The sequence below is a fragment of the Vigna unguiculata genome, chromosome 10 (genome assembly GCF_037176805.1).
Source record: "Vigna unguiculata cultivar grain cowpea cultivar isolate G323 ecotype 2 chromosome 10, ASM3717680v1, whole genome shotgun sequence".
In the NCBI taxonomy this organism is placed as follows: Eukaryota; Viridiplantae; Streptophyta; class Magnoliopsida; order Fabales; family Fabaceae; genus Vigna; species Vigna unguiculata.
Genome location: NC_140801.1, coordinates 43440382 through 43465203, shown reverse-complemented (window position 1 = coordinate 43465203; position 24822 = coordinate 43440382). Strand labels below are relative to the sequence as shown.

At 32.1% G+C, this 24822-nt stretch overlaps 1 protein-coding gene and 1 non-coding gene across 2 annotated transcripts; one reads left to right on the top strand and one right to left on the bottom strand.

Annotated features, from left to right (window-relative positions):
• Positions 1 to 14635: 14635 nt before the first annotated feature.
• Positions 14636 to 14709, bottom strand: TRNAT-AGU (transfer RNA threonine (anticodon AGU)). Its single transcript has one exon. It is a non-coding gene; the product is annotated as a tRNA-Thr (tRNA).
• Positions 14710 to 22402: 7693 nt separating this feature from the next.
• LOC146883271 (gibberellin-regulated protein 12-like) lies at positions 22403 to 23024 on the top strand. The gene is made up of 3 exons (XM_085667576.1): positions 22403 to 22468; positions 22629 to 22659; positions 22843 to 23024. The coding sequence occupies exons 1-3, from the start codon at positions 22403 to 22405 to the stop codon at positions 23022 to 23024; spliced, it is 279 nt and encodes a 92-aa protein (XP_085523702.1).
• Positions 23025 to 24822: the final 1798 nt, after the last annotated feature.

Sequence of the window (24822 nt, the reverse complement as noted above, 5' to 3'; positions counted from 1 at the left end):
TGACTCCATTAAAAGGAACAACACTTGGGAGTTGGTAGAGTTGCCTCTGAACAAAAAGCCCATTGCTCTCAAGTGGATCTATAAGGTCAAGGTGAATGCTAATGGTGAAATCGTGAGGCACAAGGCCAGACTCGTGGTGAAAGGTTTCCTGCAAAAGGCTGGTATAGACTATGGAGAGGTTTATGCACCAATAGCAAGAATTGAAACTGTCAGGTTAGTAGTGACTTTGGCAACCAACGAGGACTAGAGCCTGCACCAATTAGATGTAAAATCTGCGTTCTTGAATGGTCCCTTAGAGGAAGAAGTATATGTGCAGTAGCCCATTGGCTTTGTTCAGGAGACTGATAAGGACAAGGTATATAAGCTCAATAAGGCTTTATACGGGCTAAAACAAGCTCCACGAGCTTGGAACAAACGAATTGACAAATTCTTTGATGGAATTGGATTCATGAAATGCATATCAGAACATGGAGTGTATGTGAAGAATACTGAAGGCAGCAGAATCATCATCTGCTTGTATGTTGATGATCTCTTGATTACTGGCAGCAGTGAGGAAAGCATCGAGTCATGCAAAGCAGAGCTGATGAATGAGTTCGAGATGAATGATCTCGGAAAGCTGAGTTATTTTCTCGGCATTGAATTCACACAAACAAAATATGGAGTGATCATGCACCAAACAAAATACACTCGTGATTTACTAAAGAAGTTCAGTATGGAGCAAAGCCATTCAGCCATCACACCTGCTGAAAGTGGTATGAAGTTGGAACACAACTCTGATGAAGAAGGAGTAAATCCTGCAATATACAGAAGCATTGTAGGAAGTCTGAGATATCTGTGTAACACTCGCCCAGACTTGAGTTCCAGTGTTGGGGTTGTCAGTAGATACATGCAAGACCCCAAAACATCACACTTGTTGGTCGTAAAGCGTATCATGAGGTATTTGCACGGGACTGAGCAGTTTGGGGTGCTTCTGTCCAATGAAGAGTTGGTAGGATATTCAGATGCAGACTGGTGTGGTGACAGAACTGATCAGAGAAGCACTGCTGAATACATGTTTTTCTTGGGAAAGACCCCTATCTCGTGGAGTTCTACCAAGGAACTAGTAGTGGCACTCTCATCATGTGAAGCTGAATATATAGCAGCATCTGAAGCTGCTTGCCAAGCAATCTGGTTATGTTCCCTGTTGAAAGATCTGGGAATAAAACAAAGGTGCAAATAGAGGTTATTGGTTGACAATCAATCAACCATAAACTTGGCAAAGCACCCTACTTCTCACGGAAGGAGTAAACATATCGAAACAAGGTTTCATTTTATCAGAGAGCAAGTTTCAAATGAAAAATTGGTAGTGGAACTTTGCAAATCGGAGGTGTAGTTTGCTGACATTCTGACGAAAGCCTTGAAGCATGCAAGGTTCAAGTTTCTAAGAGAGAATATTGGAGTTGTAGATGTATCTAGTTTGGTTTGAGGGGAATGTTGTAAAGTGTCAAAACCAAAACTATATTTTGTTGTTTCTGTTATTTCTATTATAGATAACAGTTACCCTTTTTCTTGTATAAAAACTCTCTCTGCTTTTCACGTTAATATACAAGCTTTTATCTCTCAGTCATAAACAGTGGTTCCTCTCATCTCTCTTTCTTTTGACATTAAGTCCTTGCTGCATTACATTACGTTGCCAGCTCTGAGTTCAATATTATAATGGTTAAATCATTCATTTGGTCCCAGTTTTCGTATGTAAATTTGAATTTGGTCCCTTAATTTTTAAAAGTGTTAACTAGGTCCCTAATTTTGATAATTTGTTTCAATGAAGCCCCTTCCGTTAAAATGGCAGAAACGGCGTTAAGTACAGTGACATGGAGATGTTAGACGGAACTGAACAGTGAAGTGGCACATTAAATGTGCTACACATGGAATTTTAAATGTTGTAATAAATAATTAATTTCGAAAAAATGAAAAATGGTGTGCATTTAATATGTAAGAAAATAGAATGAGCATCTCTGTTAGACTTCAAATTGGGGTTTATTCTAGGGTTTGCTTTCGTGACCGAAATTGGAGGAAGGAGGGGTTTGCAGAAGAATCGCGAAGGTGTGGGATCACATTGCTGGAAAGTTGGCGTTCGAACAGTTGGAATCAGAGTGTTCTTAGTGGAATTGCGATCTCAATTTAATTTCTTAAGTCTGCTTCTGAAATTAATCAGCTAAGCTCTCAGATTCCATCAAATGCTTCTGGAATTGTTGCAAGGCCATCCCTTAAAAAGTCTGCTGCTACCCAAAAGAAACCACTTGAAGCACTTGGTTCCTCACTTCCTCCTTCTAGGTCAGCCATGCCTTTCTCTACTGGTTAATTTCTTAACCTAACTAATTTCAATATATAAATGCACAATAATCTTTTGTTTCAAAAGTTTTGTTTGCATTGAAATTGAATTGAGCAAATTTGAATTTAATGCAGTGACCTAAAGGTTGTAGTGGAATGAGAGTCCCCAAACACACTGTCATCACGGAGAAAAAGTAAATCACTTAAAATATGTAGGTTTTGTTTCAAAGTCTCATATTTTTTCAACCCCTTCAAACTTATTATCTCAAAACATTGTTCCTTTCTTCCTTTCAAGAAGAGAGTGTTCAATTGACTTCATACATTTCTCCATTTCTTCTGCCACCACAGACTCATTGCAGCAGTGTATATTTCCACCACAACCTTCAACATTCTTTAAATATAAATGACATGATGACACGTTTCAGTCTAACATTTCCATGTCATTGTGCTCTTAACGCCGTTTCTGCCATTTTAATGGGAGGGGCTTCATTGAAATAAATTATCAAAATTAGGGACCTAGTTAACACTTTTAAAAATTGAGGAACCAAATTCAAATTTACATACAAAAATTGAGACCAAATGAATAATTTAACCTATTATAATCTATTAAAAATTTTAAAATGTTATGTAATATTGTAAACCTAAGCTTAAAATATACCCTATTTATTTTCTATAACATAAACTTGACAATTGGAATACCCAACTTTCTTTAAAATTAAACATATGTAATCGTGTGTGACTTTCACTGCTTTCACCTTTTTTGTTCAGCTTTTGTTAAAGTCTATGAAATGTTCTTCTAGCTACAATAATTTGAAAATTCAAGCGTTTGACAAGTTCAAATCCACAGAAAAATATTAAGTCATGAATCGATAGTCACACATAAGACTTTGTTGTATCTATCAAAATGTTCATTCTTATATTTTTCATTTTATTTTTGTTTTTTGGAATGGTAATTATTAGCTTTTTCTTCCTCCGTCACCTATAATTTTAAAATAACCACTTTACTCTTTGTAAAAGTGACTTCCATATTAATTGTTCTGAAATTTTTAGAACAAGATTTTCAAAATTTTAAAATATGATTTCTGGAATAGAATTTAGAATAAAATTTGTGGAATAAGATTTATGAAAACAGAATTTTCGGAATAAATAAAATATATTTTAAAACGAGATTTTTGGTATAAGATTTATAGATTCATGTAATATCTTTTAGAATGATTTTTGAAAAGAATTTTTTGGAAAAAATTTCTTGAAATACATAAATTTTAATTCGGATAGAGCTTTTCTCTGCATCGCATTCTCTCCTCTTCCTTTGATGGTAGCGGCAACAGTAGAGGTGGTGTGGTGCAGGGAGAGGGTATTTTAGTCTTTCTAGCTAGTGTAGTGTGGATTTAGTAATCATGGGGTTCAAGAAGCAAAATTCTAATATTTAGGCCCACGTGCTAGGAACTTGTTTGGGCCTTGATGAAATCACTTGAGAGCTGCTTTCTATACTCACCTTTTTTTCTCTTTACATCACCTTTGTTTATTTTTTTGACGTTTTTTAAATCTGTAAATATAGGTTTAAACACAGTTTTATTTTATTTTCAGTATACTTGGTTTTAACCGTACAAATTGTAAACACTGAAAGTGTGTCTTCTTTTTCTATTCACTGGCGAGAACACAGATGAGTAAGAATTATATAAATATTAGCCTATAAACCACAAATATGATGAAAGAAAAAAACATGACAATTTTTTGTTAAAATAATTTAATATAGCAGTTTTTAATAAGAAGTCAATTAACAATATTATAAAGGGATAAAACTGAAATTATAAAATGTGTATCTAAAGACAATCTTTTTATATATAAGTAGTATAAATATCTTTGAAAAAGGAAAATAATATCATTTTTTATGGTTAAAAGTGTTTCTCTCTTGTATTATTCTCCCCTTCTTAACAATGTTTTTTTAGCATTGGTTTTTTCTTCGCCATTGTGTCTTTTGGCCACTTTTTTTTTTCATTAACAACTTATAGAAAACTAATGTCTAGAATATGTTTTATCTTCCAAAAATTAGTTTCAGAATTTATTAAAAGGCTTGAAAAATGACTTCTGAAAATTATTTTCTGGAATCTGTTATTTTAAATTTCAAGAGCCATTTTTTAAGTCTTTTCCAGTAACATTTCACAAATAAGTTTTATAATAATTTGTTTACATTTTAAAAATAAATATTGAAAATACAACATTATGTAAAATCCTAAAAATATATATTTTAGAAGGGATAGTGATTTAAAAATAGTGGTACTTAATTATTTTAATACTAAAAGATTTTAGTATAAATAGTTTTGTTATAAACGAGTTTTATTATTTTAAAACACACAATCTTTCAAGAAATCACTTTTCTAGAGTTTTCTTACTTATCTCTAGGAGTTCTCGTTCTTTGTTCGCATGATTGAATATATGAAACCGTAGGAGTGATCCTCGCGACGAACTCTTCAATTTAGACTGATCAGTTTCTCCATTCACATAATGTTAGAAGTGAACTTTAAGCCTAACTTAACCCCACAAAATCGGCTTGTAAGATGAGGTTTACACCCCACTTATATACTATGGAAGTGCCTTATCTCTAGTCGATGTGGGTCTAGAAATGGGTGGTCCGTTAGCGGCCCAATAGCAGGTAGAACAAAATGTCCAAGAAATCTCGTTGGAATAGGCTTTTTAAAACAATGACTGTGATACCATGTTAGAAATGGACTTTAACCTAACTCAACCCTACAAAATCGACTTGTAAGGTACGGTTTGCACCCCACTTATATACTATTAAATTGTCTTATCTCTAGTCGATATGAGACGTCAAACAAATAAGTTAAGTTTCAGCCCTTTTCCTTGGTCTTCTTCTAGTTTCTATTGCATGTGAGACTTTTCTACTTGCATGTGTCCTTTTGATCTTCTATATGAGTCTTCACTGACTAGTGATTATAACGGTAGGTCCTGATCATTTTTGTGATGTTTCTATGTGTAAATAGAACATCGTTTGTGATTGTAGGTAGTTTGTGTTGGCACAAGCAAGCTTGAAGCAAAGATTTGATAAAGGCAAGTGCATGAATATCATATGTGGTTGATGGAAATTGATGAAGATCCACTTGAAGATTATGTTTCTAGTGTATTAAATATGATAATAATGTGTTAAATGTAATGATTACATATTATATCATGTTGGTAAATAATGTGTTAAATGTAATGATTACATGTTATATCATGTTGGTAGGCTATATGATATAGGTTAGATGTCTTGTTAGTCTTAGTGTGTCCTTTTTAATCTGTTAAAATGGGTTTTAACAGGTTAAAAGGGTTGTTGTATATAGTTTCTGGTATGAATGTATTTAATCAGTTGAATTCTTTTTCAATCAACTGATTTCACTTAAGTCATATGAAATCAACATATTGTACAAAAAATTCAACCAACTAATTTCACTTAAACCAAACTATATAAGTTGTGTTTTGAGAGCAGATGCACGATTCTAAGTTTTTGAGTGCGAAAACTTGTCATTCATCATTGTAAAAGTCTCTTTACATTACACAACTGCAACGTGTTGATTGAAGATCTTGGTTGGTCTTGGAGGCATTTTGTCTTGGGATTAGCTTGAAGAACTTGTGTATGGTTGGCTAGGTAGAGCCACCATTAGGTTTTGTAGTTCTTGTGTCTCTGGTTGTTTACCTGATGTGATTTCAAGTCTGTGAGTATGATTCTTGTAGTGTGTTAGGCTAGATTTTTGTGTGAGTAAAATATCTTGTGTGCTTTTTTGTTCGAAATTGTAATCTTGGTGTGTGATTTGTAAAACTTTTGAATATAGTGGAAACCAGGCTTAAGTGGTCCTGATAAACTAAATGTAGCGTTGTGATTGAGTGAACCAGTATAAAAACAACTGTGTCATTCCCTTCCCTTCATCTCACTCACTTTAAATCACTTTAAAAACTCAAGAAAACCAAGTAATTCATTCTTTGTTGAGCTTTAATACGTTTTTTGTGTAATCTGATGTTGCATACTTGTTAGAAATATCGATTGGAACAAGTCTTGTGTATAATTGTTTGTTATTTGAGTTAAATCTGTGAATTCTACATTATGCATAAATTTTTAGAATTTTAGCTTATTGATTTGATATTTTAATCAATTGTTTCATAGGCTCAAAAACAAATTAGTCTACTATTTTATTTTTTGATCAATTGAAAGTGTACTATTTTACAGCTTTTGCATTCGAATTTCTTGGTCTGTTTGATTCATTCAAAAGGGGTTTTAAGCTTTTGAAAAAAATTTAAACAATCAATTCAACCTCCCTTCTTGGCTTAAATCACTATTTCAAACTAACATTTTGGTGTTCCAAGAGCTATTTGGGTTGTCTTTTATAGGTAAGGGAAGCTACGTTTCTGTTGAATTTTAGTGTGAATGTATCATGTGATCATGGTCTCTTGTAATAAAATATTATGTGATTACATTTAAGAAGGGTGGTAGTTATATATTTAATATTTTTATAATTTATATTTTTTATTTTGAAATTTATAATTTTAATTAAGTTTAAAATCAGTTTTAGTTAAATATAATGAATATTTAGAAAAGATCTCGTCATCATGGTCTCTTGTAGTAAAATATTATGTGAATACATTTAAGAGGAGTGATATCATCTCAGAAAGTGAACATAAACATTTAGCTACAGAGCTCGATTTAAAATTTTTAAAATGTTGAGGATTCAATAGACTACAAAAATTTATTAAGGACCCAGTTGAAAATTTTCAAATTTAAAAGAAACTTAAAACATAATTGAGCCTAATTAATATTATAAACAATTGAATTGAAATTAAATTCAAATTATTACTTTTTGAAAAAAAGTTAGTTCGAAGTAATAATTATACAATGTAACATCATTAATCATTCGTTCAAGTGTAAAAGAGTGGACTAATATTTTATGAAGTATGAACTAATATATAACAAAGTAAACACTTACCGTGAGAAAGTGCATTTAGATTAGGCGAGAGTCATGTGCATACAACAATAAATATATAGAAAATAACTTACTTTAAAAGTACAAACTTAATTATTTTAAATTGTAAGAACTTAATTCTTTGATTCTTTGAGAGCCATGCATGCATGAAGTTCAAGTATTTAAGCTTATAGTCTCTCTTATCTGTAATAAAAAAACAAACCAATGAATATAAATTATGGAAGTTCATGTTTTTTTCCATTTCATCAAATGAACTTTGTATTTATATAAATCATGCACTTCATGTGTCTATGCACTTCACGTATTGATTATGCTTTTTAATATTCAAATATTAAAGAAGTACTTGTTTATGCATTTAAATATTCAAAGATTAAAAAGGTACTTTGTCCGCACTTCACGTGGATAATATTCAAAGATTATTTATATAGTTCTTCTAACGGTGCAATAGGACCCATAAGCATTTCAATAAAGAATGAAAACATTATTATATACTAGAAGAATGAAAACAAAAAAGAATAACCCAATCTTTTATTGAATGCAATACTTTTTTCAACAAACTAATTATACCTTGGATTTGTCGTTAGAGCAACCTCAGTAGATGAACAGGGTACATGATGCAGAGTAAGAACCCTAATTGTTCGGTGAACACTTGAACTGAAAAGAAAAGTAGGAAAAATTACAATTGGGAAGAAAACATGAGGTTATAAAGTGATTACTTATATAATCAATAATACCAAAAGAATGGAAGAAAAAAAATCAAGTCGACAGTGAGTGAGGGATGCAAATTTATCTACTTGTTAAGTCGCAATTGATGTTGGTCCTTGAGTTGAGATGCAACGTCAATCTCCTTACTATTTGCAGTTGAAGCTAGGTTTCCATTCGTCAACCCACCAATGTGTTTGGTTAAAAAAATAGCCCAACATAATGTTTGTCACCATGCGGGTTGGTGGGCCAACCCAGCCCACCACGGGTTCAACTTGGGTGAGCTGGGTTCTTGGTGGGCCAGGTCAAAAATTGACCCATACTGAAATTTGTAAAAAAATTTCAACCTAACCCGGCTCGAACCCGTGGTGGGCTGGGTTAGCCCACGGGTTTTTACCCACTTTGACGGCTCTAGTTATGACAGTTGTCTTAAAGTCTAGTAGTTTCTTTTGTTAACCGCTTCTATAGTCATTCTTTGTTGTATAAAAGACTTGTACTGGTTTCATTCTTTTTTTAGTGTGAATGAGATATACGCACCTTTTCTTGCATCTCTCTTAAACCCTTTATGGTATCTAGTGCTAGGTTACGATAACTAGGGGTGTGTGAAAGTCCGCGAGAAAAAAAGTGAGAATTCCTTACGCGTGTGGTATGATTCTTGTGCGCAAAACAAGAGTGGAGCAGAGGTTTGGAGTTTTGATCAAAGAAATGTGAGCAGCGTAGGCAAGTACGATGGATGGGTTAGGAGGTATGATGCAAGGTTCACTGCCCATCTTCGATGGAAATTCGTTCAACGATTGGCGCATTAAAATGCAAGCCATTTTTGCCTTTCAAGACGTTACAGTTGTAGTGCTTGAGGGATTGCCAGAGTTGGGATCCAAGGCTACAGATGAAGAGAAGAGAAACTTCAAGCCGCAACATAAAATGGATATCAAAGCACGATTCATCCTTTATCAATGTGTTGGCCCGAAGGTATTTCACAGAATCTCGAAGGCTGAAACAGCCAAAGAGATCTGGGAAATCTTGATCAAAACCTACAGAGATGGAGATAAGAGCAAGAAAGTAAAGATGCAGACTCTGAGACGGCAATTCGAGTGTCTGACCATGGAGGAGAGTGAAACAGCGGCAATGTACTTCAATAAAATTCAAGAACATGTGAGTGCAATGGGTGCTTGTCGTGATCCCATCATTGATTAGTATGTAGTTGAAAAGATACTGAGATCATTGCCACCAAAGTTTGATCACATTGTGGTGACTATTGAGGAAACACGTGATACAGGGTCTATGGAGTTAGAAGAGTTACAACACTCTTTGGAGTCGCATGAGCATATGTTGGTTGAGTGTACACAGGTTCAAGAGCAAGCTCTACAAGCTCGGTCATAATTTCATGGCAAGGTAAAAGGCTTCAAGAAAGGTGGCAAGAAGAAATATGGTCAAAAAAGGGCTCGAGAAAAGAAAGGGAAAGAGGCCAGTGACCAAGAAAATCGTAAAGATCACAAGAATGATGATGAGTCTGAACAAGAAAAGGAATGGAAGTTTTATAAGCGTAAGGTGAGGTGTTATAACTGTCAAAAATTTGGCCATTTTGCGAAAGAGTGTTGGAATGGAGATGGTGCGAAGAACAAGCCAAAGAATCATGCTCATCTAGCTCAAGATGACACTTCATATTCTATGGCAGTGATGCTAATGGCTCAAATAAGTTGTGAAGATGTTACTGACACTGCCTGGTACCTAGACTCTAGGTGTTCAACCTATATAACAGGCAAGAAGGAGTGGTTTGTCAAGATGGAGGAGGCAGCTAATGGAAGAATCAAATTTGCTAATAATAGGAGTCTTGTGGCAGAGGGGTCAGTTAGAGTGGTGTTGCAAGGAAATGATGGGAGAGAAGTGATAATTGAGTAAGTACTATATGTTCCTGGGTTGAAAACTAATCTGATAAGTCTCAAACAACTCTTGCAAAAGGGGTTTGTGGTGACAATGAAGAATAATTTCCTTAACATCTTTGACCAGAATAAACAACTGGTTGTGAGTGCAAGTTTGTCTAAAAACAGGAATTTTCGTGTGGTAATGGAAGCAGTCAAGCATCAATGTTTGGCTATGACAAGAAATGAGTTGGAATGGCTATGGCACCTATGGTTTGGGAATTTAGACTTCAAAGACTTATCCAGGCTAAGTCAGTGTACAATGGTTAGAGACTTGCCACATATTAGAGTACCTAATTGGAATTGGGAGAAAATGGAGCCAGAAGAACCAAGAATTATGTTGGAAGAGCATGTTACAGAAGTAGAAGTAAACATTTTTGACCCAAGTGCAGGGGTGCGAAAATCATCCAGAATTTCACAGTAGCCTCCTCATCTGAGAGATTATGAGCTATCCTATGATACTATAGTTACTACTGAAGGTAACTTTGTTCACTATGCTTTAATAGCTGAGTTTGAGCCTATTGAATTTGCACAAGCAGTAGTTGATGAAAAATGGTTGAGAGCAATGCAAGAAGAGATTAAGTCCATTAATAGAAATGAGACTTGGGAGTTGGTGAAGCTGCCTAATAACAAGAAACCAATAGCATTGAAGTGGGTGTATAAAGCCAAAATAAATCCACAGGGAGATATAGTGAGGTACAAGGTGAGGCTAGTAGCTAAAGGCTTCTTGCAAAAGGCAAGAATTGATTATGGTGAGGTTTATGCTCCAGTAGCAAGGATAGAAACAATAAGATTGGTGGTTTCAATTGCCATACAACACAATTGGCCACTGTATCAACTAGATGTTAAGGCGGCATTCTTGAATGGAAAGTTGGAAGAAGAAGTTTATGTAGTTCAACCATAGGGATTTGTTAACAACAAGCAACCTGATCTTGTTTACAGGTTGAAAAAGGCTCTTTACAGACTCAAACAGGCTCCAAGGGCTTGGAGCCAGAGAATTAATGCTTTTATGAGTGAGGTTGGATTTGAAAAGTGTGCTTCTGAACATGGTGTATACGTGTAGTGCTGTGAGATTGAGGGAAAACCAGAAAAATTGATAGTGTGTCTGTATGTGGATGATCTTTTGGTCACGGGGAGCAGTGAAAAACTTATATCTAAGTTTAAGCTACAAATGTTAACCGAGTTTGAAATGAGTGATTTGGGGAAGTTGAGCTATTTCCTTGGAATTGAATTCACATAAACAGAAGATGGAGTCATGATGCACTAGTCAAGATATGCGTGGGATATGCTGCGAAAATTTGAAATGGACAACAACAAATCTACAAGTACTTCAGCAAAGGTTGGGTTGAGACTAGAAAAAAGAACAGGAGGAGGAAGCTGTAGATCCAACAATTTACATAAGTATAATAGGAAGTTTAAGGTATTTGTGTAACACACGACTAGATATGAGTTATAGTGTTGGCCTAATTAGTAGGTTTATGTAGAATCCTAGCATCTCGCACATGAATGCAGCTAAGCTGTTTTGAGGTATGCACAAGGAACAACCAAATCTGGTATTCTGCTGCCAAAGAAGAAGCAAGGTGAAGATATGAAATTAACAACATATTCATATGCTGACTGGTGTGATGATAAATTTGACAGAAGAAGCATAGTAGGATACATATTTTTCTTAGGAACAACACCAATATCATGGAGCTCAAGGAAGGAATCAATGGTTGCATTATCCTCTTATGAAGTAGAATATGTAGCTGCTTGTGAAGCTTCATGTCAAGCTGTTTGGCTTTGTTCGCTGATGAGGGAGTTGGAGGTTGAGCTAAATGAGAAGGTGAAGTTGTTGGTTGACAATAAATCATCCATCAATCTGGCTTATCACCCTGCTTCTCATGGGAGGAGCAAACATATTGAGACCAAGTTTCACTATATAAGAGAGGAGGTTAACAAGGGAAGCTTGGAGGTGGAATATTACAGTTCTGAAAAACAATTGGCAGATGTATTCACGAAGCCTTTGAAGCGTGAATGTTTTAGTCAACTAAGACAACTTATTGGTGTTAGAAGTGTTAGCTAGATGGTGTTTGGCTTAAGGGGTATGTTAGTGTTGTAAGTCAAAAACAGAAAAGTTGTCCCTCTGTTATGACAGCTGTCTTAAAGTATGGTAGTTTCTTTTGTTAACCGCTTCTATAGTCATTCTTTACTGTATAAGAGACTTGTACTGGTTTCATTCTTTTTTCGTTGCGAATGAAATATACGCACCTTTTCTTGCATCTCTCTTAAACCCTTTACACCTCACCATTTCTCATAAACACAAACGATAAGAACTTCACCATTCTTCTTCCTCCAAGGAACACGCCATGGTTCATCACCAACTCCCCTCCAGGCTCCATCATATTCCTCCCAATTTCAAAAGCAACCCACACATCTCCATTCCTCCAATCTTCCCTCCTCCACTCTAACCATCATCATTTTTGTTCCCAACCTTCCAACCCCACTCCAGAGTTAAGAAAACCAACCATACAAAAACTCCCTCACCATTAACCTCATCCTTTTCGTTCTTATCATCACCTGCACCAAACACACAACGAAACACAACACCCAATCAGAAAAAAGAAAATAGTGGTCACTAAAGGTGACTCTGGCTCCGATTGACGTTTTTGGAGCCAGCCTTGGTCGACGATGGCAGAGATGAAGACGCACGGTGGCTGATCTAGGCGCCACTCCTTGGTTGGTCTCCGTGACGGAGGAAGAAAATGAAAATGGAAGGGCTCCGACAACGGTGGCAACCAGCGGCATTGGTGGAGACGTACCTGCGACATCGGAGGAAACGAAGAAGAAGAAACCTAAATATGAAGATGATTGCGCTTGACCCGGTTCTTCGTGCATCCTCACGTTTTTTCATGCACTCCTAGTTACTCCACTCCTTTCCTTTATTTTATGAGAAATGATAGGTTGACACCCACATTTGACTACTTTTTTTACCACCTTAAAATTAACTTGTAACTCAAGATAAATTAACTTGTAACCTATGAAGGTGGTAAAAAAAGTGGTCAAATGTGGATGTCAACCTATCATTTCTCTTATTTTAATTTTCTGCACTTCCAGAATATTTATGTACTGCATCTCTTATTTTATTTTTCGCACCCTTACATTCACTACATACACCACACTTTATTTGTTCACTGCAGTTTGCTTTTACTATCCCCACTCTCCCTTGTTATGGTTTGGTCTTTTTCTATTTTTATTTAATACCCTTACATTTCACTTCGCGCACCCCACGTTTTGCTTCCTGTACCTCTACTTTGGTTGAATTAAATTCCTGCTAGTTGCACCTCACGTTTTATTATTATCACCCATATTTTAGCACATTATCTACTGCTTGCACTCCCACGTTTATTACTTGCACTCTATTGATTTTTGGGTTAAATTTCTATCTTAAGAGATTGCCTTTTTATTGTTGTTACCTAGCATTTCATACTTTCAAGTGCACTAACTTTTATTACAAAAATAATAACAAACATATTTTAAAGTAATAATGCAAAAAATGCAAAAAATGATTTTTATATACGTTTTTAAGTTGATTGTTTTAAAATTATTTTGGATGTTTTTAATATATTTTAATATTCTAAAATCATTTTGGATGTAATTATAATTTGGTTATCTTAAGACTTTAAAACCACTTTAGATGTCCTTGTAATTTGGTTATTCCAAGATTTTAAAATCACTTTAAATGTACTTCTAATTTGGTTATTTCAATGTTCTAAATAGGGATGACAACGGGGCGGAACGGAGATGGATTTCGCTATCTCATATCCACTATTGTAGAAAAAATTCATCCCCAAACCTAACGGGTATCAAACTTTTGTCTCATCCCCATTCTCACCAAGTAACAGGTACAATCTCGTATTCATACCCGTACCCGTTTTCTTACTACTCCAATATTAATTTGAATTAACTTTTATAAAATAATAAAAAATTATGGTAAAGGAAATATAATATTATCAAATTTTTAATATTAGAGGATGGTTGTTTCTTCGATATCAAATACTTTGAAATAAATTATAATTGTTTACATTTTATAATCGAATACCAAATAAATTTTTATAAGAACCAAAACATTTATTAAATTTGCAAACTGCAAACATTAATGAAACCTAGTTAATAAAATTAAAAAATATAAAGGAAAACAAATATTCAAATTAAAATATATTTTAAATGTTTGTTTACTTCAATTTTTAAAATTCTAATGAATATCTTTTTTATACACTAATAAAATTATAATACATCACTTGATCAAAACGATACAAAGAACAAATAATAAACATAATAATAAAATTTTGACATAGATCTTGTATCTTTTGAACTTCAATATATGTTGGATGAAGATAAAAATATTCATGGAAATTACATTAAATTTTTATATTGTAGTAAATAAAAGTTATTTATACAATTATAGTGAAAAATTACAATATGATTGATAATGAGTTAGAAATAAAAAATAATTAGATAAAATATATTAAAATAATATTGTACATGATGAAAATAAACAACAAATAAAAATATTAAAAAATTAATAAATGTGTGTTTTAGAAGACTATTGAAAGAAATCACACAAATGAAAATAATTGTATAATTAAGGGTATGATAAGATGAAAAATAGATCTAAGAAAACTTTTCAAATATCAAAATATATTGGAGATGCAATTGAATTTCATGACAAACCAAATAATTAGAAAAAAATGCTTTCATTGAGAGTTGAACTCAAGACCTCCCGCTTACTAAACGGGTGCTCTAACCAACTGAGCTATAAAAGCAACTTATAATATTTATATCTATATACATATAGGTATGGTATGATATCGTTGTTTCCTTTGCTAAACCAAATGGAAGCATTGATCACCTCATTGATGGTGAAAGTGTTAAGATTTTTTTTTCTTTTTATATAATGGCAAAGGAAGTTTCTTCATGATGAAGTTTTTAATTTATTTTATTATAATTTAATTTAAGGTAAATGTTCTTTTGTATTTTTACTATATTGATTTAAAATATGCAGGTCTAACGTTGGTATTATGTGTGAGTATAAAAATCAATTTTTCTTTTTCATCATAAAATGTATATGTGAACTGAGTGTATGATGAACATTTATTATTATAAGTGTGAATGTAGATATTCAAATACCAGTATTATACATTATACATATATTAGAGATGAATATATTTTATATTAATGATATATTAAAATATACATATTATGTGTAACAATGTGAAATAGGATTTTGATATGGACTTTGTGGTTTTAATTTTGTTATACTATACATATATAAAGGTTAAAAGAATTTTAATTTTGGGTGGTACTTGCAACGAGTTGAGGTTATTAAGACCATTAAAATTTTAATTATATGTGTGTTCATTTGATATGTAGTATTATTGTATATACTAATAGATATATTGTGTCTTGCTGATAGTGCAACAACTCATGCAATTGTAATGAGTAATAATATTATTTTTTTCTCTTTTGGTTACATGAGAAGTCAATATTAGTGTCATTTATTGTAATACAAATATATTTGAAGGCTCCAGAAGATCTATTATACTTCTATCAAGAAGTTTAATAGAAACTTGTTATGTTTCAAGGATATTTGTCTAAATGAATATGATATTGAGACAAACAATGAATGAGATATGAAATTATATTATAACATTATAATTGAGTTGAATAAAAAAATGTGTATTGGAGAAATTATTAGCCTTCTCTTATGGCTTATACTACACATATATTAGTCAATTAAAAGGCATGTCACTGTAAGCCAGAAGCTTACAAATCAAAATGAATTCCTTGTTTGGCATGATTAGTTGGGTCATCCTGGATCCATTATGATGCGAAAAATAGTTTGTAAACTCATGTGGACACCCACTTAACAATAAAAAACTTCTTCAGTTCAAGAGTTCTCGTGTATTGCAGATTCACAAAAAAAGTTGATAATAAGACCATCACCAGAAAAATTAGAAATGAGTCAATCTCATGTTTAGAACGAATACAGGATGATATTTGTGGTCCAAACCCATCATGTGGATCATTTAGATATTTTATGATTTTAATTGATGCATCAACTAGATGATCACATGTTTGTTTATTATCAACTCGCGATCAAACATTTGCAAAGTTATTGGCATAATTAGTCAAGTTAAGAGCTCACTTCCCAGATTATCCAATTAAGAAGATTGGTCTTGATAATACTGGTGAATTTACATCTCATGTTATTCATGAGTATTGTATACCAATTGGAATTGGAGTTGAATATCTAGTAGCACATGTTCATACTGAAAATTAACTTGTGGAATCATTAATAAAACGTATAAAACTGGTTGCAAGATCATTACTTATGAGAGTTAATCTTTCAATGGCTACTTGGGGATATGCAACTTTGCATGTTATACTATTGATTCACATCATGCCAACAAGTTATCATAAATACTCTATTATGTAGTTGATTTTTGGTCAGTAACCTAATATTTCTCATTTAAGAATTTTTTTTGGTATGGTGTATATGCTCCAATTTTCCCACCAAAAGGGACTATGATGGCTCTTGAAGACGATTGACAATATATGTTGGATATGATTCTCCACCAATAATAAAATATCTTGAACTATCAACATGACTTATTTACAATTTGATTTGTTGATTGTCATTTTGATGAATAAGTTTTCCCAATATTAGGGAGAAAAATAAAACAGTTGGAAAAAGATATTGGTTGAAATGAATTATCATTATCTCGTCTTGATTAGGGATGTCAAAAAAATCCGTACCCGCGGATATCCGTGGATAAAACCCGCAACGGGTAAGAAACGAATATTAAAAATGGATACCCGCTATCCGCGGATACGGGTATTTTTGATACCCGCATGTTAACGGGGCGGGTATGGGTATCATAGTATCCGTACCCATGGATACCCGTACCCGTATAACTTTAATTTAGAAAAATACTCTTATATATATATATATATATATATATATATATATATATATATATATATATATATTAGTAAAAAACATTATGAGTCTTTCAATAATGGTGGTCGGATTCTTACCCCACAACCGAGTAAATTACTTTCAGATATTGTGGAGGCATTGATGTGTCTCCAAGACTGGTTATGGACCAACATGGAAGGTAATGAAATTAACACTTTTACTTAGATATTTTAATTAAGTGATTGTTAGAAATTTTTAATGAACTTCTTATGTTTTTAGGCTCTTCTAAATTAAAATTGGACAACATGAAACTTTATAAAATGTTGCAAGAGGTGTACATTGATGAAGTTAATAATTTCTTTAATATTTTATTCAAAAATAAACTACAATATAAATTGGTCGTGATTTTTTATTTGTTTGTTTTTCAAGAATCAATCGGAGAAAAGAGACTTCTTGATCCAAGCACTAATTATGGTTAAATATTTATTTTTTAAAATATTTTTGTAAATACCCGCGGGTACCCATGGATACCCGCGGATATGAAAAAAATAGACGGGTACCCGCATAACGGATACCCGACGGATATGGGTACGGGTACGGGGGGAATATTTATTCAGCGGGTAGGGTACGGGGGAGCTACTACCCGTACCCTACCCGCCCCGTTGACATCCCTAGTCTTGATCCTCGTACAAAAGAATGTGAACCGGCAGTTCAAAGGATAATTTATTTTTGGCTTAAATACACATTTGATCCCTACTTTCGTCATTTTTGTTTAATTTGGTGATCATTTTGGTTTAGTGTTTAATTAGGTCCTCATTTTCGTCAATTTTTTGTCATTTTGGTCATTTTTGCTAACGGTATTTAAATAGTTAACACTGCATGCCACGTGCCAGCTCTTATTTTTTTTTAAATTTTTTTAATAATTTAAATTTAAAAAATATTATCCACATCTCAAGTCACCATTGTGTCATGTGTTAATATCAGTGTCACATGTCAGTTTGTGGTTGTGTTATTTTCTTTTGTTCAATTTAGTCCTTATATTTGTTATTTTTTGTTCAATTTAGTCCCACATTTAGTTAAAATAGAGCAATTTTGTTCCTTCTAAATTGAGACTAAATTTATTTTTTATATATATTATACTAATATTTTTATTAAAATTGATAATTTTTTATTAATTATTTTTGAAATTCAATTATAAATTATTAGATTTAATTATAAATTGAATATAAGTCTAAGATTCAATTGTTAAATAGAATATAATTATTTAAAATATTATTATAATATAATTATTAAATGTTTTAAAAAAATATACTAACATTTCTAGAATTGAGATTTAAATCTAAAACAATTAATATTTTTATTGTGTTTTAGATATTAAAATCTAAAATATTTTATATTTAAATGTTAATTTTAAAAATATTAGAATTTTAGAATATAATTATTAGAAGAAAATATTCAATAATTATATTGTAATAATATTTTAAATAATTGTATTATATTTAACAATTGAATCTAAATATTATATTCAATTTATAATTAAATTTAATAATTAATAATTAAATTAAAAATAATTAATAAAAATGTCAATTTTATAAAAAATATTAGTTATCTATAAAAAAATTTAAATTTGGTCTCAATTTGAAAGGGGCGAAATTACTTCATTTTAACCAAAATTGAGATTAAATTGAATAAAAATAACAAATATAGAGATTGAATTGAACTAATATATAACGTTTATAGGGACTAAATTGAATAAAAGAAAATAACACAACCATAAACTGACACGTGGCACTGACATTGACACGTGGCACTAACATTGACACGTGGCACAGTGGTAACTTGACACGTGTCAATTGTTAAAAGAATTTAAAATTTTTTAAATTTAAAAAAAAAACTTAAAAAGAATAAAAAAAATCAAGAGCTGACATGTGGCATGCACTGTTCACTACCGTTAACTATTTAATCACTGTTACCAAAAAGGACTAAATTGACCAAAAAGTGACAAAAATTAGGACCTAATTGAACATTATACCAAAATGAGGACCAAATTGAACATAAGCGACGAAAATAGGAACCAAATGTGTATTTAAGCCTTCATAATAAGTCAATCAATTATCAGATTTTTTATTGACAAAAAAAGGGTAACTAAATAATATATACCAGTTGCTAATGCTCTAAATAGAATTGATATTAATTCATAATATGTTTGAAGCGTGGTAAACCTATTGGTTACAAAGACACACTTAAAGTATAATAGGTCTATTGGTTTCAAAGATTAAAACTTTTGAATGAAAAAATGAGCTAAGGGTGTTGTCGGGCATTCAAGGCCTGAGTTATTGTTGTATTGAAGGTAGGAGATGGAAGTTGTAAGGCGTGGTCTATAAGGCTTCTAAGGCATCTTAATGGTGAGCTGGCTGGTGTTCCATGGGTTGTGGCCCAGAACGTATCCTTGAGTTGTGGCTCAGGATAGGGGTTAAGCACGTGTCATTCTATGGGTTGTGGCCCGAAATGACTTCCTTTGAGTTGTGGCTCGGGATAGCGGATGAACATGAGGATCCTTGAGTGGTGGCTCGGGTTGGCGAGTGTGCCGGTGTGAGTGTGCTAGTTATGGCCAGTACGGATGGGTCCGGATGGATTGTAGACTATGTTCGTATTTGGGAACTCCACCTGGCGTTACGGTGTGTGATCCGTAGCATGATTTCCGCACGTGCTCTATCGGTTGTGGCCGATAGGTGTGGCAGCAAGGCGCCTTGAGGTACTTAATAGAAGAAGTAGAACACTGCTAACATGGTTGTGGCCATGTGGAAGGACTGGAACGAGTTTCCCTGATGTACTTTAAAATACATGGTGGTGGCCATATGGAGGGAAGGTAACGAGTCTTCCACGAGGTGCATCGGTGTACATGGTGGTGGCCATGTGATGGAAATGGAGTAATTATCTGTGGGAAATGGAAGGATATTACATATGGTTGTGGCCATGTGGTATAAGGGAAGAGTTTGTGTTATTGTTATATTATTTGTATCGTTTATAAATGTATATGTATGTTTGGTGTATTTTTGTGTGTTTCATCTTTTAGCTCACCCTATCTGCTTGTGTTTGGCGATGATCGTGTACGCGGTACACGTGAGCAGGTGATGATGTAGGTGGAGCTGGTAAGGTTTAGCTGCGGAGAGGGGATGATCATGGGATCTTTTTCTTATGTTTTCTTTATTTTATTTGAATTGGGTTGTAAAGGCTCATGAAATATTTTGGTTATAGTTGTAATTTTGTAATTATGGATTTATTAATGAATTAATAAAGTTTTCAATTTCCTGTGTTTTGGGAAATGGGGTATTATTAATTGTAATGTAATTAATTACTTTATTTTATTTTATAAAATTAGTAATATCCTGACGGGATGTTACAGCTAAGGTTGAATTACATCCTTGTTTTGAGTCTTGGCTTCTAAGGAAGAAGTCAAGTCCTCACTAATAGATTGTTATACATTGGCTAGGGAAATATGTTGGTCAAAAGCTATCTTATACTCTAGGTCAAAATACTCCGTTGGTCCTCGTTTTTGTACCAAAATCTCAATTTGGTCCTTATATTTTTATTAGTCTCAATTAGGTCTGCATTTTTGTAAATGAGTAACAATTAGGTCCTTTTCGTTAGTAGGGAATTAACACGGTTAAGTAGGTGTCATGTGCTAGCTCCTCGTTTTCTTTTTAAATTTTTAAATTTTTTTTTAATATTAAAATTTTAAATATATTTAATTTAATTTGTTATAAAATTGTTTTGAAATTTTACATTTGAATTTATAAAATTGTTATTTTTAAGTCAACTCTAAGATTTGTATAGAAACTGTTGATATATAATCTTATTCAAATATTTCGAATATAAATTTATCAATCTATATATTTATAATTTTAAAATAAAATTTAAATTAAGTTTAATGTAAAATATAAATTTAAATAAACTTAATATTATTAAAAATATGTAATAGAAATATCACTTTTAATAAAAGTATCATCATAACATCTATATAAAAATTATATTGGGTCTAAATATGTAGCACACAAAATTGAAAATTTTTAAAAAAAATTGGGACTGAAATCTAATCAAATTAACATATATAAGAACAAAATTGAGATTCATATAATAATTTGACTCGTGTCACCATATTAGATTGACACATGGCACCATATTAGATTGACACGTGGCATAAATATCTTTAAAAAATAAAAAAATTTAAAAAAAATCAAAAAAAAGAGGAGCTAACATGTGGCACCTACTTAACGATGTTAGTTTCATACTAACAGAAAAGACCTAATTGTTACTCATTTACAAAAATGTGGACCTAATTGAGACTAATAAAAATATGAGGACTAAATTGAGATTTTGGTATAAAAACGAGGACAAACAGAGTATTTTAACCTATACTCTACTAGGTTAGTAAACTCATATAGAGTGTCGTGGACTAGTTGGTGAGAGTTGAAAGAGGTTCTTATGGCGAGATTAAGGGTGGGACCTTTAATTTGGCCATGCCATAAGTAACTTACCTTGTCCATAGGAAATTAATTCGTGTTGGTTAGGCCTAGTGGGGTCAGGGCCTTTGTCGCAATCCACTTTTATGATAGGTGCACAACTTCTTATATCTGAGTCAATGCATAGATATGGATAATTGAGCCTAGAGAGTTTGTAATTATACGTTTGGTATTTTTAAAAATATTTGAAATATGTTATTTTATGATGTGATAAGTTTAATTGTTATATGGTTATTTCTTTTATAAATTAGCTTACCTCTTATGTTTTTTGGTTGCATGTGTTGTGTTCCTCTTTTGCAATAATCACATTATTCGTGTGAGCAGATAGAGATACATGCACCTATTGATGTTGAGGAGTTAGTTGTCTGGGTGATGAGCGACTTTAGATCATGTTAGGTATAATATAGTAATAGGATCCCAGTATAGTAGCTTGAGAATGTATATAAGTGATATTACTATAGTCTTATCTTGTAAGATTGTACTAATTTACGATAAACATTGATTTATGTCTCTTCTGAATATTCTTAATAAATGTTTTATTGTAGTAGTTTAAAATGGGATGTTACATATATGGTCAATTATATGTGATTGTTTTTGAATTAAAAAAAATAATTTGTTTTACGTATAGGTCTTTTATTTTTTTTTGTCTATCCAAATTATTTGTTTAGTCTTTCAAAGTCTTTTATCAAAATATTTATTTGGAATTGTTTTAAGGGGAGTTTCAATTGTTCCAATAAAGTCAAATTCATCTTTAAATGAGATGATTCTAAACTATAAATGAAACGGATAAATTACGATTATTTATTAATATATCAAAGATATTGCAAATAATACTCATAAACACTTACATACACTCATAACTCTCAAATGGAAATAAATCATAACTCTTAAATCAAATTGAATTACTCAGCAATTCTTTTGATCTATATATAAATCCTTCACTTCTAGAGCTTTTACACATTCAATCTTTGTTCCATTCCAAAAACAAGAAACATTATAGAGAAAATAAGAGTCATGACTAAGTTTGTGTGTGCATTTGTTGTCATCTTTGTCTTGGCTTTTGTAACTCAGTTTGTTTATGTGAGTCTTTTCTCACCAACACATTTTTTCCTTACTTCTTTATTATTTACATTTCTTCTTATTTATTTAGATTCATTTGAACAAGCTTAAGACGCTAAGTATATATCACAGTTTCAATTGCCTTCTTCAAATCTAATTTATTTTTCTTTAACATGTTTAGGGTGGTGGTGAAGGATCTCTTACCATTAAAGGTATTAATTTTAGTTCAACATTTGAAATATATTAGGCTTAATTAAATTTTAAGTTTTTTATAAAGTTTGAATAATTTTAATTATGTTTGTTAAAAATTTGTATTTTATATATATATATATATATATATATATATTATTTAAATTCAAGTATATTGTCATAATTGGTTACATGTATTATTTCAGAATGTCCTAAAGCATGTGACTATCGTTGTTCAAAGGCTAGTGGTAGGGAAGACTGCTTGTACTTCTGTAATTTATGTTGTGACAAGTGTTTGTGTGTTCCATCAGGAACATTCGGTAACAAGGAAGAATGTCCATGTTATAACAACTGGAAAGCTAAGTCAGGAAAACCTAAATGTCCTTGATTTAGCTTTAATTTTTTTTTCTTATCAACTTTAATTCTATACTTTACTTTTCTTGTGATCTATGGTATTATACCTCAATAATTAAATAAATGTTTATGCTTCTTTTACTTTTCGTACATCTCTTCTTTTAATGCTCTATAATCTTTTATCTTTATATTAGTTTGTAAATTTCATTATTAGTTTACATAAATTGTGTAAATGGTGCTAAATTTAATTATGTATTTAAAATTATTTTTATTATGTATTTTCGTATGATATATTTTAAAATAATGAAACTGAAATTAATTAATTGATGTGGTATGTAATTCATGTAAAATTTAAACGCCAATGTTAAGATAATAAAATGTAAAATGTAATTCATGTGACTAAATCATTATTAATGGAAAATTATTTAATACTTTCTTCCCTTTTTAATAGTCCTATTTTAAAGTTCAATAAAATATCATTTTTTTAATTATAGTTACTCTTCATTTAATTTTTGTTTGTTTTTCATATGTACACTAACTATTATATGAAAATAAAAAATAGTGAAAGTAAAGAATCATAGCTATTTTTGTCAAATAAAGCAACTATTGCTTTTCTTAGATTTCACAGAATAATTTAACACAATTTGGGCTTTAATATTGTGATGATAAATAAATTAGTTGACCTTGTTCAAATTTATTATGATTTTGATGAAAAGTTCGCCAAGAAGGAAAGAATATGAGCCAATACTATTTGGTTTTTTAAATTAGGTATGAAAATGTAAACGAACATGAGTATGTATATGTCTTATGTTTCCATCTTTATTTCCATTCTTATAACTGTCTTCATCCTCATTTTTGTCTTTGTTTTAAATTACTAAAACGCTTATATAATTTACTACATAATTTAACAAACTTATTTTCACTATTTTATCATGTCCTTAGTTTCATTTTATTTGAAAAATCTCTTTTCTTATTATTGTCACACAAGTTTTCATTATCTTTATTAGCTCATGTTTAACTTTTTAATGTCCCCAAAGTACACTATTTCTTATCACAATCTTAATTATTTGTGTTTTATAAAGTAATTTTGTTTAAATGGTGTATTCCATTTTGAGGAAATATAAATATAAGTAGGGGTGGCAATGCGGGCCAGCCCGCCCCGTTTAGGCCCACCCTGCATAAGGCCCGCACACCGCGGGCCGACCCGCCCCGCCCCGCACATTTTATGCGGGCCGCATACTCTGGCCCGCCCCGCATATACGTTGGTCCGCGGGCTCGTGGGCCGGCCCGCTTTTTTATTTTTTATTTTTTTTATGATAAAACTTTCAATGTTTAAAAATTGGGAAATTTTAAGAAGTTCACAAAATTAAGTAAAGACTTTGGGGAATTAGATGATAAATTGATAATTCAACATTTTCATCATATTCATACTATGACATACACAATCTATTCTTTAAATTTTAGCACATTAAAAATTACATAATATTTGTCTTTTCCAGTTATACAAGAATTTGAAATGTTAATGCAAGAGTCTATAAAAGAAGTAATTAATATACACAAGTGCAAGTTTTTTTTTTAATTTTATGCGGGCTTGCGGGCCGGCCCGCGTGGACCGCGGGCCTATCCGAGCCGAGCCTGCACGGGCCTGCGGGCTCACTATCCTGGCCTGCCCCGCGTTTTTTCTGCGGGCCTGCGGGCCGGGCCCGTGGGCCAGGCCCTAATTGCCATCCCTAAATATAAGTATAAATTTAATTAAATCAAATAGATTTTAAAATACGTATTAATTATTTTTACTCAATTTTAATATTTTTATATATTATTTTTTTCACATA

Excerpts from the sequence above, each read along its gene's own strand:
- LOC146883271 (XM_085667576.1), top strand. The coding sequence starts at position 22,403 with ATGACTAAGTTTGTGTGTGCATTTGTTGTCATCTTTGTCTTGGCTTTT. Across the intron at positions 22,469-22,628 it reads TTGTAACTCAGTTTGTTTAT|GGTGGTGGTGAAGGATCTCT; the intron begins GTGAGTCTTTTC and ends TAACATGTTTAG. Across the intron at positions 22,660-22,842 it reads AGGATCTCTTACCATTAAAG|AATGTCCTAAAGCATGTGAC; the intron begins GTATTAATTTTA and ends GTATTATTTCAG.